Below are 18,435 nucleotides of genomic sequence, written 5' to 3'. Positions count from 1 at the left end.
TCTCTCCAACTCTCTCTCTCTCTCACACACACATACACATACACACATATATAGACACACTAACTCTCTCTCTCTCTCTCTCTCTCTCTCTGTTTTCATTGCAGGACCTTCAAGATCACCTTCTGTATGTTGCTAAAGCAATCCAATGACCAAACTTTCACACCCCAAAACGCCGTCGTCGACAACCTCCGCGTGGTCTTCGCTGCAGGCGGCACCGGGGGCCACATATACCCAACCGTCGCCATAGTCGATGAGCTCAAAATCACCAACCCCACCACCCAAATCCTCTTTCTAGGCACACCCAATAGTATGGAAAGCACCGCAATCCCCTCTGCCGGCTACGACTTTGACACCGTACCTGCCGCCAAATTACACTGCCCAATCCTCTCCCTAAAAAACCTCCTCATTCTCTACTATTTGATCAGGTCCACCATTCACAGTTACAAAAAATTGCGTGATTTCAACCCCCAATTTGTTTTTCGGTACTAGTGGGTATGTGTTAGTCCTTATATGCTTGGCGGCCAAGGTAAAAGGGGTCAAGCTTGTAATCCAAGAACAGAACGTTGTACCGGGATTAGCCAATTGGGTTCTCTCATTTTTTGCTGATATTGTGTTTGTGGCTTTCAATTCCTCCATTGACTGTTTCCCCTCACATTGTAAGTGTGTGGTTTGTGGGAATCCGGTGAGGTCGTCTCTGAAGAAGCAGGTGTCTAAGGTCGTGGCAAGGGCGCATTTCTTTCTAAATTCTAGCAAGATGAGGGAGTTGAAGAAGGCTCAGGTTCTTTTGGTTCTTGGAGGGTCTTTAGGTGCGAATGCTATTAACATTGCTATGCTGAATTTCTATTATCAGATGCTGTTGGGATAAGGAAAACTTGTTTATTATATGGTTGAGACTGATGTTAAAGGTTGACTGGGTTTTGCGACGGGGCCGGGGCTGGGTTGGGGTAGTGGAGCTGGATGGGGCCATGGCAGGGCTGGGACGAGTGGTGGAGGGGGGGAAGGATGTTGATGGTATATGGGGAGGATGGGGCGAGGATGAGTAACTGTGACGGGGAGGGGGAGCTGGCTAGGGGGCAGAGATAAAGAGAAAGATAAGAGAGGCAGAGATATGAGAGAAAAGAGAGGGGAGAGGGGAGAGGAGGGGAGGGGCGGGGTGGGGCTGGGCTGGGTGGGGGGAATGTTGGGTCGACATGGTGCAGGGGGTGGCGAAGGTGGGAGATGGAGGAAATTTTTTGTTTTGATTTTAAATGTGTTTAAATATATTTAGTTTTTTTTTTGTGAGAAAATATTTTTTTGCCCTTATAAATTGGTCACGTGACCCTCACATGATCAATTTTAACGAAAGTTTTGACAGAATTGACGGAATATCCTTAATTGAAGCACTTGAAAAATAATAGTCCTTGATTGAAGAAAAGTGAAAACGAAATCCTCAATTGAAAATAGAAGTATAGTTATAATCCTGTTGCTAACATTTTCCCTTTAATAAAAGAAAATGCCAACTTTTTCTTAAATTGTAACAATTTATAAACTATATGACCAAAATTAAAACAATTAAAACTATATGATAAAAAATAACTTGATCCAAACTATAAGAACCAAAAGTGAAATTTGGTCTATCTAATACTATTACTTAACCATACAATTTCAAAAATACAAGTCCAAACAATCCCCATTTTACCTCTAACATTTAGGATACAGACTTTATATACTGTCACATCAATATGTAATATAAATTTTATCAAACTTTATAATACCCATATAAAATTATTATAAATAATAAATCAAATAACAGGTAAGTAATAGTCCACGAAATATTACTTAAAAAAAAGAAGGGTAAGGGCTAGAATAATTTTATATTTTTATTGGCTTAGATCTTAAGGGCTGAGAGCTTATTGGCTTAATATACCAAGTCAAACCCGTTGGGTCAAAAAGGGGTGATATTGATATTGATATTCATGGGAGAATCGAAGCCACCCGCGTGCTAGAATCAGACAAAAGACAGTATCTGTCAAAATTATCAATCTACCCTCACGGTTTGGAGGTACTTACCACAAATACCACCATGGTTTTCCTCTGTGAACTCAATTCCAAGATTGTGTTGTTTGTGGGGCAGAACCGCAAAAAATCAGCCCAACACACACAGACACACAGATCCGTCATGAAAGATACCATCAAGGAGAAGGTGTTATTCTGCGTCCGTACGCTTCTTCACAGCTTCAGACCAAATAGCTTTTGCTAACGAACTCTTTGTCTCATTTTTAATTTAGTTTAATTTTTAGAGAGAGAAAGTTAGGGACAGACAGAGAAAAGTGGGTTATCGTAGAGAGAGAGAGAGAGAGAGAGAGAGAGAGAGAGAGAGAGAGAGAGAGAGTTGGAGCCTTCGAGGATGTTTGAATTGAGACAAGGCTCTTGCTTTCCAAGGGTTTTGGTGGGTGTGAATGTGGGTCTTGCTCTTGTTGATGGCATTATAGCTGTTCTTGCATTCTCTCAGGTTTGTTTCTGCTTCTTTGTTATCTGGTTCTTGTGTTCATTGCATTGTCAAATTGGGCTTTGTGGAGACTTTGTTTTTCATTTTGCTTTATTATGGAAAAGATGGTCAATGTAGGTTGGGATTGTGTTTTAGTGTGAAACTTGAGAAATTGGATTGGTTACACTGGGTGGGATTGAATGTTTTGAGAATTTGAAATGGGCATTTTGTATTTATCTGGAATGTTTCCGAGTTTTCGATAACTTTGCTTCTCATTTGATTATCTTGGTGGACTGGTAATTGGGTTCTCTTTTGCTTAGTTAATGCTGAGCTTATGGAAAGGGTACTGTCTTGTGTTAGATAGTTAGTTGAAGTGTCATCTAAAAGTGATGGGATTGATATTGAAGTGAGAAAAATGAAACAAGTGTCAGCCCACAAAAAGAAAAAGAGAAAAAAGAAACAAGTGGGCTATTCCAGTTTAATGAACAGTTGTTTTATGTTGATAGAATTGGAAAACTAAATATTCTTGAGCTGAATGTAATTCAAATTTGTCATATGTTTGTGAATGTCTTGATTTTAGACCAACCAGAAACTATATTGGTTAGGTACTTAAAATGTCTGGTTGAGAGCAGGTGGTGGTCCCATTGGTTGCTTAGGTTCTTGTCCAGGGTCCCAAAGTGCTGTTATGTAACCCTCACAAGACATCTGTCCTGGATTAGAATAGAGGGAATTGGAGGCAAGGAATTATTTTGGAATTCAACAAATAGCTTTTATATTTAACTGATACACAAAGAAAATCTGATCGGATAATTAGATTGTTTGAGATAATAATCTGAATACCTGGAACTTAGTGTAGTGAATACAAATTACACGCAGCTCATTGTTGAGAAAATGCTGTTTGCAGTGGTCAGTAGGCAATTGTAACTGTTTTTAGCTTAAAGGTGTGCCTAGGATGCTTGTTGGAAACATCAAATCACCTAGCCTAATCATCCTCACTTACAAGAATATCTAGGGCATGAGACTTTCAGACGTGACTTTAAGATTACTGCCAAATCCTCTCATTCTCAAAGTCTGCTAATTTTAGTTCCAATTAGGGAAGTAACTTATTATCCTCGAAGATACATTCTTATGTGTATCCACACTTTGATGTGACATCAACCTAGGAAAACTAGGGAAGTCCATGATTGATGTCTATATAGTTAATTTCTTGAAATGACTCTGAGTTCTCTTTATCTACGATTTCAGTTAATTAGGATTCACTCGAGGAATTCACAACTTGGCTGGACTCGCCAAAAAGTAAGTAATAATTATGCTTTGTTATTCCTTATTCAAATTCATTTTACTTTTTCTTGTGTGCGTACGGGCTTGCATGTTTGTGTGCGCTTGTGTGTGTGTGCGCATGATGTAGGTAAATTTTAACATAGATGGCTAGATTAACCTACTCATGCTGGACTGTGTTTACTGGTAACTGATGGACTGGGTGCTCTTGCATAATTGCATTGAGCTGTTCCTGTTAAGTAGCTTGACATTGAGGCTTCCAAGGAATTTGTCCTAATGTGAAGAATGTTGGGTGACTCTGTTATAGAAAACTGGGCTGTACCAGAATATATTACAACCAAAGAATTAGCAATTTCTGAGGTTGGGTCTCATAGAAAAATTGCGTCTATAGCAATTGGCCCTAAGGACTTGGTAAGAAAATTAAATCAGCAACCACAAGAGCAAATAACTTATGCTTAAATATCTTTCATAGAAGATATGGGTGGATGGGGAGGAAAATGAAGAATGGGTACATGTGCATGATGGATGCTAACACACCCTGCTGTACTTTTGGTGAACTCATTCTAATGCTGATGCATTCTTATGATTGTGAATTATCTCTTCTATACAAATAAGCACCCCCACTCCCCCCATGTATGTGTATATATGTAAATATTTGTAATTTAATAATCCATTCTGTATGTATGTATGCACACTTGTACACATGCGATTATGTGACACATATTAATGTCAAACTGCAGGTTTTTCATCTGTTGATTGGCTCTTCTAATATGGGTAAGAATTTATAATTCACAATATACTATTGCCTTCTATTCTTTATATAATAGAACTTCTGATGCGCTCTCTCAATTTCACGAACACTTGCCTTTATTTATGATGCTTAAGAGTTAAGATGAGCTTTGTTATTTTATAATTGGCCCCTTTTTCCTGGCTTTTGAAATCACTTGATATTCTCTCTCTCTCTCTCTCTCTCTCTCTATATATATATATATATATATATATAACTTTTGCATTATTCAAGTAATCAAGATGCATAATTAATCATTCAAACTGAATTATTGTATTTTACCATTGACTTATGATTTTGGCAAGCATATTTGTTTTTTTACATCTTTGATTCAATCTGAATTAATATATTTGATATTGTCCATGACAGGTTGCTTAATTTATTTTGTATTAACTCTTTTTGCTGCTTGCAAGGGGTGGCAATGTTGGTCTAACTCTTGTGGTTTTAGCCTCATGGGTATGCTTCCTGTTTCAAATACAAGCAATATATCTATCTTCTGTTCTTGGTCAAAGTATCTGACGGTAAAAAAATTTTCTTTGCAGCATTACCCAAAATTCTCTTTTTTGCCGCATTTCTTCTACTTTTATCATTCTGGTAAGTTTTCTACTTCTTTTTCTTCTTTGTCAGTTTAAATAATCCAAAACTTATGTCACATGCTTTTATTAAAATATGAGAAAGTATAGTGATCTTAGCTTTTCATTCTTTGAAGTCTTCCTCAATTTTATAATTTTATCAAATAGCACTGTTTCTTCTGAGCTATATTTGAAATTTTTCTTGGGGGCATTTTATTTTATATTTAGGGTTGACCTGTGCCATCAGGCAGATGATGAGGATGAGGAGGATGAAGGCAGGGAAGCTTTGTTGGAAAAGACATTTAGCAAAACAAATTCATTGGACACAAATAGTCATAGAAAGTGTTTTCCTCTGCGATTTGTTCATATTGGAAGTCGCCAGAGAATTGTAATTTTGGTATTGCAACAGTTCAAAGTTTCTTGTTCACTGTCTACTCATATATAATATAATATATCTTATCCATAATTGTCATTTTATTTTCCCCTTGTATACATCCATTGTGCAAATTAATATTAGATTGATTAACTCACTAGTTATCTACCAGGTTACTGTGCTAATTTTTGTTATAATGATGGCCTGTGCTGTGATAATCTGGATTGGGATGGGGAAAAATCTGATTGATTCTGCAGTGGTGGCTCGGGTATGGAAAGCATACTAATTCTTGATTCTTATTTATTTATTTATTTCATTCATGCAGTCACAGAATGCCCTTCTGCCTTTGGTTAACATAAAAGTTTATGTCGACATGGTTTACTGCTATGACATGAGTTGAAGCATCTAAATGCTTGTTAGTTTGAACTGACGATTTTCTTGTCTCCATTATTCAATACTGTTTATGGTCCATACATATGAATGTTGTTTTTTGGGGCCAAGATTTCAAAATGACCTATTTGGGCACGTAGCTGCTGTAAATGTAAATAGCATAATGGTAGTGCCAGTTTTGCTAATTGCTCTATAGGTTGAAAATTGTAAGCAGGAGGCAAAACCTCCCCCCATGTCACCCCTTAGATCTCCTTTTTCCTTAAATGGGACCAAATTCAGTATTGATAATATAATGGAGCATATCTTTGGAGACTAGTTATTAACTTATTAGTATTGGCTTGAGGGAGTAGGTTGCCTGGTGGTTTGACTTTCCTCTACAGTCATTTGTCAACTGGAAATGGATACTTGTTGAGTAAATTGCATGTTTTCAAATTTCAGAAGAGTGAATAGCACCATTCTTTGTTAGTCTACATAAGGGCATCTGTAGGTTAGGGTCAAAACAGAAGATTATATCTTTACTATATTTAGGTGCTAAAAGAAACAAGGTTTTGCTGCCTCAGTTTTGTGTGCAAACCAGCAAATGATGCTTTCGCTTATAACTTGATTGCAAAGTGTTATTAGTGTAGTAAATTAATTTAAGGTGTGTAGATACTTCCTTTTTTGATGGTTTAAAGAAGGTTTTCACTGTTCTAACCAATTATGTAGCTTTCTTCATTCATAGTTCTAATTGACAGGCACTTAAGTCATGGTGCATTGACTTTTATCTTAATGCAGGTTTATGTGGATCTTTTTGCAATAGCAATACTATTATTAGGAGGAGCATTAGCATGTTACGGTGAGTAACTATCATATTAGGTACTTGTATTTTCTTGCAAATTTTCAGTAATTGTGCATATTTTATGCTCCTTTTGTTTGTACTTTTATATACCCTAATCAGGATAAAGTTTTTTTTTTTCTTTTCTCCTTTTAGCAGCCCTTGTAGTGGGGTAGTACTCTTCCCTGTTTAAGGAACACGTCTAGGGTTTGACTCCTAATGGAGTAGGTAGTTGAACTCCAATTTAAGGGTGCTTGTGTGTGATGTTCCTATCATTCGGAATGAATTCTAAAGGGAGGAGGTCACTATTCTTTTGGAAGGAGTTCTGTGGAGGCACCCCCATAAACTGGAATTTTTGGTTGGTCAGCCTCCCAGTGGAATATACTCTTTTTTTCTTAATCTGAGAGTATTGCTATATTTTCAAACAAGATGGGGGATCTGTGAGTCATCTTTTGATTCATTATCTAACTAGCGAGGAACTGTGGGAGCTTAATTTTATGGTTTTGGCTGCACTTGATGATCCCAAGACATGTCCTTGAAGTTATATTTTGCATTCTCTTTGATTTTTAGGACTCCTCTTGTGCTTGAGAATGAGAAAAGTTAGATCTGAGAGAGCTTCTTCTGAGATGTGGAAGGTATTCAATCCATCTTTTTGTTTGTTTTCTTAATTGCCATGTCTGATGTTGTCTATAATTCAACTCATCTATCTATTGAAGTATACGATCGCTCGGAAGTCGTACTGTCTGACAAGCATATATCACTGGTTTTATAATCCATCTTGCATTTAACTTTTTGATAATAATGTATGGAAACATTTTATTGTTGACAGGTTGCAGGTTTAGCTGTTGTTTCCGTTCTATGTTTCGCCTCAAGTGCTTTCGTGGCTCTATTAACTGATATTCCTGTACATATTTTATTTGTTAGCCAAACAATTTTTTCTTTAAATCACATATCCAAGTTTAATGGATCTCTCAAACTTCAAATTTTTATGCAGATGCTATACCATTGGCATCGACAGCGTTTGAATGGTGTTTATACTTCTCTTTTACTGATTTTGTATTATTTTGTAGGTAGGCAATTCTAATTTTCCTTTCCTGTTCTTTTATCTAATGGGGTTCAGAAACATACAGCATTTGTTTTACCCTCCTTTCCAATTGCCACTAAAAAAATTCTTTGAACTTATGAAGTTTATGTTGTTTTGTCAGGTTCATCAATACCTTCAGCTTTTGTATTATGGGTCATGAGGGAATTACCACCCTCAATAACAGCTAACATACTAGAAGAACCAACTACATTAACTTTTGTTAGTGAGAGTTCCACAGTCCCACAACTTCCTCAAAGCTGGACTACTGCAATGAGCTTGCGGAACCAGGTTTCATTTATTATTCATTTATGTATTTTTGAAGAAATAGATGCTTCTCTCTCTCTCTCTCTCTCTCTCTCTCTCTCTCTCTCTTGTGTATGCTCACTGACTTTAGCTTTCAGGTGCAGATATCAAGAGCAAGTCCCATATAACTCTTCTCCTGTATGCATGGTGTGTTATCTTGCTTGTGTTCCTGCATACAAAGCATGTCCTTGCTCTCCCAATTTATGAAGTGAGCTAGAATCAGTGAACAATAAAGTCAGATAACAACTTCTGACAATGAGATGATGAGATCAATAGGGTGTTCAGATTCATCCTTGACAGGCAATGTGTACAGCCATAAGTCGCCATTGCCATGGTTTTGACATTTTAGGGATGTACATAACAATACGCTAAATGAGGGATATTTTTTTTTATGTGCTGCTTTGTTCTGCATTTATGGCATCAGATGATTCCTTTTTCAAGATATTTCATTACAGCCCTCATTATTAAAGCTGAGAAAAGGGTTTCTGCCTTTTGCAATTGTGTTTGTAGAGGGAGTACAATTTGCACCTCCTATAAAGCATCCTGCACTCCTCCAGAGAGGTGTGAATAATACTTATTTGCACTCCTTTGGATTGCAAGAAGCTTTTTGAAAAATGCAAGTACCACTTACCTTAATAAAATCAATCATGCCAAGAAACCATGCGTTATCCCAAATTAACTAATTCTCCCTTGAGGGGGTGAAGTTCCTTTCGAACGTCAATCATTCCAACCATAAATGGAGATTACATGTGGTAGATCACATAAGAAAAGGCTCCTCTGGAGGAGTGCAACAACTTAAAATTCAAATTGATTCAAGACAAGAAATTCAAATTCAACCTATAGGCCATAGTCATGGCGTGATGGAATCTGCATCAAATTTAATCCATAAAGGCGAAAGCCCCCAATTAACCCAAATCCTGAAGATTACAACTCCACCTATAAAAATGCCTTGTTATGCAAGATACTCAGCAAGCTTCTGCGGGAAAGCTAATAGCTTGACTTTGACAGCCACCCAGACTTCTCAGGATTATTTAAAATATCAGGTCTGTTTCTCTGACAAATATGATTCTTTTCCCACAATTCGAAAATGTTGGTTCATTAACCTCAAGGCCACTTCCATGGAATGCCAGTCTTGTAAATAATAAATTAGTTAAACAGTGAGTCAAATTTACCATCCTATATTAACTCTCTCTCTCTCTCTTGCAAAACTTCATATCAACTAATTATGCCATAAGTAATTGACCGCAGATTCAACAGGAAAAGAAGTCTATATGAACACAAAAAATAAAAGTGGTAAGATCTCATGAATATATGGAGAATAATCACTTAATGACTTCAAACATTTTGGGAATACAAATTTCACTAGTCATGCACATGAAAGTGTCACAAAACCACTTTTCTTTAGAACAAAAATCAAGCTAAAATCAAGCTTCTATATTCCCTATGAGCAGAAGCTTCAAAATAAGATTTTCTCATTACTAAAGCATAACATTCCAAAACTAAGAATGCATTCCAAATGGCGCATTAACAGTGCTCATGCTCGATGGTGTACCTCATGAGACAGGATCCTTCCCTTTGCTTTGCATCAATGATCCAAAATCTTTAGGTGGCCATATCTAATGAAAACATGATAAAAATGAGAAATCTTAGGATTAAAGAAATTCCGTTAAAGAAGATAATTATATAGGGCAAAGAAATATGAACTGAAAATCCTGAGTCTCAACTTCATAATGAGACTTGAAGAAAAAAAAAAATATAATACTACGAGTGCAAAAACCCTAAAACAGTAAGAAACTTAATCAAGTTCCACAGATGTGAAAATTAACAACTCTTAGTATAAAATTCGGATTTCAATTTCAGAAAGTTGATCATGATTCTAGGGTTATGTATTTCTTGTCTTGACTTAATTTGAATTTCAAGTTGTTGCTGCAAGTATTTCTTCTGTTTGCATTTTCTTGAATTTCCACTAATGACATAATATAATCTGTTAACTGCTAAGCAATCTCCGTCATATATCATATTTGACCATGATTCTAGGGAAAAAAAGCAAGAAAACAAAGATAATAAAGGACAGTTCTTTGCTCACATCCATCAGACTTTAGTTCTAGTAGTACCACATCTTTTCAACCTTCCCTGTGAAAAACACAACAACAATTGCTTCTATGTATCTTAATGCTTGCTAATTTTCACCACTACTTCATTTCTGTTTGAACTTCTATTGAAGCTACATTTCATACATCATCTCCGAAACTCACTAGTCCTACCACTCATAAAATTCAAAGGCATATCTTCTTCACTTTCCGCTCGAAAACTAACCACCTACTCTAGTTATTTTAACAAGAACTATACCAACATAGATGCATTCCTTTATTCTTAGCAAGTCAATCCAAAACCGATCAAAACAATGTATACATAAATGATTCAAACAGAGGTAAAAGAAGAAAAGAGTCTCACCCTCCAAAAGACTCTGCCTTGAAGAAGACCATAAGGAACAGGCCCAAATTTTCTTGAATCATGTGAGTTATAGATATTGTCTCCCTCTACCCAAACGTGTCCCTTAGGAACCTATTAGCAACAACAACAATATAGTCTCCAAAACCCCAAGAAAAACCAGAAATATTCAAAACCAATTACCCAAAACAAAACCCAAGACTGAAAATTTGAAGTCTCACACTAACATACCACAATAGTCTCACACCTATCACTGTTCTTAGGGTCGACGACGTATGTAACAGACTGACCCTCCATGGCTATCAAGCGCTTGGTCACAATCCTCCGAGGAACCTCAGGGGACCGTACGAGGACAATGTCTCCGACACCCAGTTTGTCGAACCGAGTCGAGATGCATTCAGCCAAGCACAAATTGCCGGCCAGACCGATGGTTGGGAGCATGCTGGGACCGTAGCACTGCACACATGGAATCACAACTCTCATTTCGTCCTTTTTGGTCATTTTGGCCTCAGAGAGAAGAGGAGTGTGTGAGAGTGAGGGAGCAGTTACAGCTTACCAGAGCGACGGTGAAGAGGTGTGCCTTGGCGACTTGGATGCAGCAGACGAACTTTGCCAGTCTCGGAACGACGTCGCGTACTTCTCTCCCTGCGTTTTCAAACGCCTCCGAAGCCAGAAACTGCCTCAGGTATCTCAGCGCCATCTCTCCCGAGAGAGCGAGGGAGACTCTGCCTCGTGTACTCCTATTTCACTGCCTTTACGGGCTTTTCGTTATGGGCTTCAGATTTAACAAAGTCCATATGATATGTTTCCAGCCCATATTTTAATTTATGGTTTTTTTTTTTTTTTTTTATGGTTTTTATGTGAGGATGACTGGTGATTTGGATTTGAAATTTCTTCAACATTATGAAAAGAGAAATAGTACTAACTAATATCTAATCGGTATATTTGAATTTATGTCGAAAGCTATAGTTTTGTTTGGACCAAGGATTTATTTGGGTTTATAGCAAATAAGACTATATGTGCATCATTTCTCTTACATAGTTATCTATCACGTGCATCACTTATACCATGAAATTATTATTATAGCAAGGCATATAAACTCTCACCTTAGCCCTACTAAAGACAAGGGTAATGAGACAATCTCAAAGAATTAATAATATTATTAGTTTCAATATAATGCTATTAAAATAAAGTTAATATGAACAAATAATATCAGTTTGGGGTGATTGGGTTTTTGGTTCTTGTTTGCTTTGATGTACTTAATTCCCTTTGGTTGGTCTAACATGCATTTCCCATGTTTAGTTGATTAGTTCTCTTTAATTAGTTGTAGTTTCTTTTGGTAATTAAGCATTTATTTGGAGCCTTACATAAGGTTGACATGGCAAATGAACAGGGATCTCAAATTTATATTATAAATTTGAATTTCAAATTATGATGTATCAGTATTTTATTGATTTATATATTGTTCACCTTAAAGATTATTTATTTCACAACAAATAAACCACTAACATGTATAATGATACATCATTTGAAATTCAAATTTAGGATATAAATTTGAGATCCTTAGCATTATTGTAATTCTAAAATTGAAATAAATCTATATATACAGGTGAGTTATAAGAAATTCATTTGAGTTGAATTGAATTATTCATTTGGAAGTGAGGTGGTTATTGAGTACTCAAAGCCCCAAAAGGCATTGCAGATACAAATGCCAAACCATTAAGTAATTGGGTTTTAGAGGCTGTTTGTGAAAGCTGGACAAAGCGAGAAGGTTATTTTGTGTTTAGTGCTCCTAAGAGCTTGGGAACTGTTGATTATGCCGGTTCCAAGCTTTTACCATCAGGCATGCTTTTTACCACTAATAATTGGTCATTGTAATAAAATCTTTTAGTGGTAATCGATCAGGTTATTGTGAAAGAATAAAGTCTTCTTTCACCTTCACCTTCAACTTGTATACAATAGGCGAGATTGATTAATAAACTTCTACTTTCTTCTTAAGATCGCATGAAAATTTTGTAGTGTAAGACCAAATTTTTCTTTGGAATTTGTTGGAAGCTTGTGTTCTTGGGTATTGTTCTAATCATGAGTACCTTAATTTTAACAACTACAAACTATTTCAAAATGAAATTAATATTATATATGGGTCGATTACAAAAAAGTCAATAAAAAGTTTCAATATTATAAATAGGTCAATGAAACTTTTCAAAATACTATTATAGTCAACATTGACTAAAATGTTATAAACCAAATTACAAACTGTACAAAAAAGGACATAATTAACATTACAAGAAATTACATGGACTTCCACCGGGTTTCAAGTAAATCAGGTAATGGGCTGGATCATTGACTAAAATGTAATTTTTCAAAATATATTATTGACTAATATGAGATAAGAAATTTTATATAAGGAACTATATATGTTGTCCTTTGTAAAAACTTTTTGGTCATATACATCTATATAAATAGAAATTACTAAAAAATTAAGAGGACTGTTAATTCTACTATCGATACCCTTTAAACATTTTTCACCTTGTGGCCAAAAAAAAAAAAAAACATTTTTCACCTTACACGGGTTTATGTTTTCAATTAATTAGTGCTTTCAATAAATATTTCTAGTTGGAAAAATCTTTGAATCCCAATGGAAAGAGGTAGTTAACTTGAAAAGTGGATTAATATATATATATATATATATATATATTTGACATGCATGTACTTTTATTAGCTGGAAATTTGTTTGGTACGTATACATGTATACATTGCGCGCACATGCGTTTTTCTAACTACATCTGTAAATTCTATGTATTATTTGCATTTCTCATATATAGTAGGTTAAAATGAAGTTGGTATATATCTCCTTTAAACAGTTCCGTAGTGGAAAATAAACGCAGCACTAAATTTTCATGTTTGGAAAATGTTAGGACACAAATTTCATTTCTTTAATTAAGCATGAATTTCATTTTGAAAGCACATACATTTAATTAACATGATAACAAACCATAAATCCACCATAAGAAAGTTTTATTTATGATTTGAAAATATTAATTTTTGGAAATATGTCGCATCAAGTCTAAAATAAGATATTAGAGAAAATAAAAGTTACAACTGTGAGTAATTATTTAAAAAAAAAAAAGTGGATAAATTAATAATTAGCTCTCCCTTTCTTATTCAAAGTTTTGGATGAGAGGTTAATGACTGAAGTTATCCATATCATAGATATCAACATGTCCTGAGCAATTATTAAGTTAAAAAAAATATAAAAATTAAGTATCCATTTGAAATAATCGAATTATCTAAAAGAGTTTTAAGATCCTCCTGAGATCTCTCAAACAGAAACTTTGACCGTATTTAAGATAAGAGATTGATATTATGGTTACAACATATCAGTGAACTGAGGCTCCCTAGTCCCTACTACTATATATACTCGTAGTGTGCTTCCCACAATCTTCACACCTTGAGAGAGTAATTAATCAACCATGTCTAACTTTGCTACTCTTCTCATTCTCTTTTTCGCTATTGCTTCCTTTCTAATCTCTTCTTCCAATGCTAGAAGAGCCCTTCTAGACTCCTCCAATGACATTAATACAAACTTGACCCATGTATGTGATCCTTCAAGGTACTCGGAGCTTGGGTTGGACATGTCGGACTTCGGCTTCTGTAACTCTTTGCTGTCATATGATGTGAGGGCCAAGGACTTGGTGGACAGGATGACACTGGCAGAGAAAGTGGCACAACTCGGAAATAGTGCATCTGGGGTTCCCAGGCTTGGGTTGCCCAAGTACGAGTGGTGGTCTGAGGCACTCCATGGTGTGTCTAATGTCGGTCCCGGCACTTATTTCGACGATCTTATTCCAGGTTCAACAAGTTTTCCCACTGTTATTCTTACCACTGCGGCCTTTAACCAGTCTTTGTGGAAACAGATTGGCCAGGTATACATGCATTCGCCAATATTTTCTTCTATGTTTTTGGTTGGAGAAGATGAATAACATGCATTAATTAAATAATTATCGGCAAGGTTGGCAATTACTTTGTACTAAGACCTGCGCCCAAACAAACAAAATTACACAGCGCACGTACACATCCAATTTCAAAACCATGCAGACCACCAGGGGCCACTTGAATAACCGATAATGCCAATTTGTCAGTCATGCTCCCAATTAGGAGATTCTTTCTTGTCAGGATGATTAGTCCTATTTCTTATATCATAAATGTGATTAATTAATTGTTTTTTCGGTCTGATAATAAATGTGTTTAATTAATTAGAAATGTCAAAACCTTTTTGGTCAATGTCAAGTTATATAAGTGAATCTCATCTTAATTTATGCAAAATGTCAGATGTGATTGTGTGAATACTAATTCGATTATATTAAACTAATGGATTAATTGTTTGCATTTCAGGCTGTGTCAACAGAAGCAAGAGCTATGTACAATTTAGGAAGGGCTGGATTGACATATTGGAGTCCCAACGTTAATGTAGTGAGGGATCCCAGGTGGGGAAGAGCCACAGAGACACCCGGTGAAGACCCTTTTGTTGTTGGCTCTTATGCTGCTAACTACGTGCGAGGCTTGCAGGATGTTGAGGGCACAGAGAATGTCACAGATTTGAACTCTAGGCCTCTCAAAGTTTCCTCATGCTGCAAGCATTATGCCGCCTATGATGTTGACGCCTGGCTTGGCGTTGATCGCTACCATTTTGATGCGAGGGTGAGTTTTTTTTTTTTTTTTCAAATAATGTTAGAAGGACCACATTTAATTTCTAACCACATATTATTTGGTCACAAAATGTGGTGCGGAATATAATGATGATTCTCTAATGTTTCTGATTATGTTAATTATTTGTTTGTTTTTTTTTTTTTTTTTATCAAAAGGTGACAGAGCAAGATATGGCAGAAACGTTCCTTAAACCATTTGAGATGTGTATTAAAGATGGTGATGTTAGCAGTGTAATGTGCTCCTATAACCGTGTTAATGGCATACCCACTTGTGCTGATCCAAAGCTCTTGAAAGATACCATTAGAGGAGATTGGCATCTTAATGGGTATGGAGAACTTAATCAGATATGAACCTAAATTTTCCTAGTCTTAAACCCAAATCAATTTTCTTTGTACTTTTCTATTAAGATACCAATTAATTTGTTTTTTTTTTTTTTTTTTTTTCATTTTGCAGTTATATAGTCTCGGATTGTGACTCTCTTGAAGTTATGGTAAATGGCCACAAATGGCTTGGTGACAGCAAGGAGGATGCTTCAGCACAAGCATTAAAAGCAGGCTAGTACTAGCTCCTTGTCATGAATTATTATATTGAACCCTTTTTGTCCAGCTAGCCAATTCTTTAATTTCCAGATTTTTAATTAATACATATACAATTTCGATTCATTAATTTTCCTATTATTTAATATAGGATTGGATTTGGACTGTGGAATCTACTACCCCAATTACACAGAAAATGCGGTGAAACAAGGAAAGGTGAAGGTGAAAGAAATAGACAGGTCACTCAAGAACCTTTATGTGGTGCTTATGAGGCTAGGTTTCTTTGATGGAAACCCTCTTTACAAATCACTTGGCAAGAAGGATGTCTGCTCCCAACAACATATTGAATTAGCAAGAGAAGCAGCCAGAGAAGGAATTGTCTTATTAAAGAATGTGAATGAAACCTTGCCTTTGAATTCTGATAAGGTGAAAAAACTAGCCGTTGTTGGGCCTCACGCCAATGCTACAACGGTTATGGTTGGAAACTATGCAGGTAAGGAATTATTGGATCACTTGTATGGGCCGTATTGAGTCTCATCTCTATTACATCTCCAAAATAACATATTAATTTTTTTTCAATTTGTGTGTGTAGGTATTCCTTGCCAGTACATCTCACCTCTTGATGCCTTTTCAACATTTGGAAAAGTGAAGTATGAAATGGGATGTGATGGAGTCGCATGTGCAAATGACAGCTTGATATTCCCTGCCATGAAAGCTGCAAAGGAAGCTGATGTAACAATAATTTTGGCTGGACTGGACTTATCGGTTGAGGCAGAGAGCTTGGACAGGGTTGATCTCCTTCTTCCCGGTTACCAAACTCAACTTATCAACCAAGTTGCTCAAGCCTCAAAGGGTCCAGCGATTCTTGTGATCATGTCTGCGGGTGGTATCGATATCAGTTTTGCCAAAGACAATGATAACATCAAAGCCATATTGTGGGCTGGCTACCCTGGTGAAGAAGGTGGTCGTGCCATTTCAGATGTTGTATTCGGGCATTACAATCCTGGTAAGCACCAATCTATGTTATGAAGGATTTTCCAAATTTGCAAGACCAAATTATAATTTCTCTATTTTTCGAAACGTTTCACTATGTTACAGGAGGAAGGCTACCCCTAACATGGCATGAAGCTGGTTATGTGGATATGTTACCCATGATATCCATGCCATTGAGGCCAATTGATAGCCTAGGCTATCCTGGTCGCACATACAAGTTCTACAATGGCTCCACAGTTTACCCATTTGGTTATGGCCTTAGTTACACTCAGTTCAACTACACTCTAACATCTGCACATAAAACATTGGACATTTTGTTGAGCAAGTCTCAGCACTGCCGTGATATAAAGTATAAAGATGAAGCATACAAGCCACACTGCCCTGCAATCCTTGCAGATGACTTAGATTATGAGCATGAATTTGCATTTAAAGTTGAAGTAAAGAATGTGGGCACCAGGGATGGTAGTGAGGTGCTTGTTGTTTACTCAAAGCCTCCAGAAGGCATTGCAGATACACATATCAAACAAGTGATTGGCTTTCAGAGGGTGTTTGTGAAAGCTGGACAGAGTAAGAAGGTTGACTTTGTGTTTAGTGCTCACAAGAGCTTGGGACTTGTTGATTACACTGGTTACAAGCTTTTACCATCAGGCAGGCACACAATTGTGGTTGGAGATAGGCTCTCATTCCCTGTTCAGGTCAACCTTAAGCACTAGTAGTTGCTTATATTAGGCTCTTAATTGTGAATGAATAATTAGTAGGCTAGCTGCATGTTGATGGTACTTCATATTCCTCTTTCATCTTCAACTTGTACACAGTAGGCCCAACTGATTAATAAACTTCTCTTCTCCTTTTTAATTGGTTCATGATGTGTACGTAGTCTTATAAATTTCTAGAAAAATGAAACTATTTAGTCATGATATATCACAAATTAATACGAGTGCCACTAGTATTAATTTGCTTGGGCATACCCCATATTCCTCTGAGGCAGCATCAGGCATGTCAATCTTGTTTCCCAAGATGACAAATGGGACAGTTGCCAGTGACTCATCCGAGAGAAGAGCATCCAGCTCCTTTTTTGTGTCTTGAAATCTCTCCTTGTCATTAGCATCAATCATGTACACTATAGCATCCACCTACACGTACACGTCGGACAACCAAAGAAGGATGTAACATCAATATCGATCTATATATATAAATGAAGTAATGTAGCTATGCTCAATTGCTCTTCAATTTACATATGACAAATAAAATATCTGGCCGGGTTAGGTGCAAAGTGTATGTAATAATAATTAGCCCTATAAAAATTGGCCTAAATTAAGTGAGTCACGTACCCTTTAGATCCATAATCAATTTGGGAGTAGCATGCATATGCATATGCTAAACAAAGGTTATATTCTGAATAGTTTTTCATTATAAATCGAATATATCTATAGTGAATTTATAAATATGCAACCAAACTACTATTTTAAAGATTGAATTAATCAAATTAATATAGCAAGCAAAGCAAACACGCACGTACTAAACTAGCATATAAAGTTTAGCATATGGGGAAGGCCGGTGTGGGTGAGTTTGACATGCTGGTGAGGCACTTGTGGGAAACTATGGGGCTTTGTGGGTGTGATATGAGCAGAGGATATTTTAAATTGAACCTGTAGTTCACTTGTAATTGGGAGTTTG

The 18,435-nt window shown here is 36.4% G+C and overlaps 3 protein-coding genes across 6 annotated transcripts; 2 read left to right on the top strand and 1 right to left on the bottom strand.

Moving 5' to 3' along the window:
• Window positions 1-2,103: 2,103 nt before the first annotated feature.
• Window positions 2,104-8,540, top strand: LOC147297105 (tobamovirus multiplication protein 1-like). Of its 3 annotated transcripts, none has more exons than XM_086249571.1 (13): window positions 2,104-2,491; window positions 3,713-3,763; window positions 4,486-4,519; window positions 4,902-4,988; window positions 5,075-5,126; window positions 5,333-5,501; window positions 5,650-5,745; window positions 6,642-6,702; window positions 7,252-7,316; window positions 7,511-7,585; window positions 7,676-7,751; window positions 7,887-8,053; window positions 8,173-8,540. In XM_086249571.1, exons 1-13 carry the CDS (start codon window positions 2,387-2,389, stop codon window positions 8,194-8,196), a joined length of 1,062 nt encoding a protein of 353 aa, XP_086105697.1. In that variant the 5' UTR covers window positions 2,104-2,386; the 3' UTR covers window positions 8,197-8,540. The 3 variants fall into 3 exon arrangements, with proteins under 3 accessions (XP_086105697.1, XP_086105688.1, XP_086105706.1); XM_086249562.1 differs by having other exon boundaries at window positions 8,167-8,538; XM_086249580.1 differs by lacking the exon at window positions 7,511-7,585 and having other exon boundaries at window positions 8,167-8,538.
• Window positions 8,541-8,755: 215 nt separating this feature from the next.
• LOC147297104 (mitochondrial ATP-independent inner membrane protease subunit 1a-like) lies at window positions 8,756-11,242 on the bottom strand. 2 transcript variants are annotated; one of them, XM_086249598.1, is made up of 5 exons: window positions 11,076-11,242; window positions 10,751-10,975; window positions 10,523-10,633; window positions 9,621-9,684; window positions 8,756-9,199 (listed from the first exon to the last, which is right to left on the bottom strand). In XM_086249598.1, the coding sequence occupies exons 1-4, from the start codon at window positions 11,217-11,219 to the stop codon at window positions 9,622-9,624; spliced, it is 543 nt and encodes a 180-aa protein (XP_086105724.1). In that variant the 5' UTR covers window positions 11,220-11,242; the 3' UTR covers window positions 8,756-9,199; window position 9,621. The 2 variants fall into 2 exon arrangements, with proteins under 2 accessions (XP_086105724.1, XP_086105719.1); XM_086249593.1 differs by lacking the exon at window positions 8,756-9,199 and having other exon boundaries at window positions 9,341-9,684.
• Window positions 11,243-13,992: 2,750 nt separating this feature from the next.
• Window positions 13,993-17,544, top strand: LOC147297103 (putative beta-D-xylosidase 5). The gene is made up of 7 exons (XM_086229005.1): window positions 13,993-14,445; window positions 14,915-15,220; window positions 15,385-15,554; window positions 15,683-15,783; window positions 15,917-16,258; window positions 16,358-16,771; window positions 16,864-17,544. Exons 1-7 carry the CDS (start codon window positions 13,993-13,995, stop codon window positions 17,469-17,471), a joined length of 2,394 nt encoding a protein of 797 aa, XP_086085131.1. The 3' UTR covers window positions 17,472-17,544.
• Window positions 17,545-18,435: the final 891 nt, after the last annotated feature.

The sequence above is a fragment of the Dryas octopetala genome, chromosome 1 (genome assembly GCF_963921425.1).
Source record: "Dryas octopetala chromosome 1, drDryOcto1.1, whole genome shotgun sequence".
Taxonomy (NCBI): Eukaryota; Viridiplantae; Streptophyta; class Magnoliopsida; order Rosales; family Rosaceae; genus Dryas; species Dryas octopetala.
This window is presented reverse-complemented; position numbering and strand designations above follow the sequence as displayed.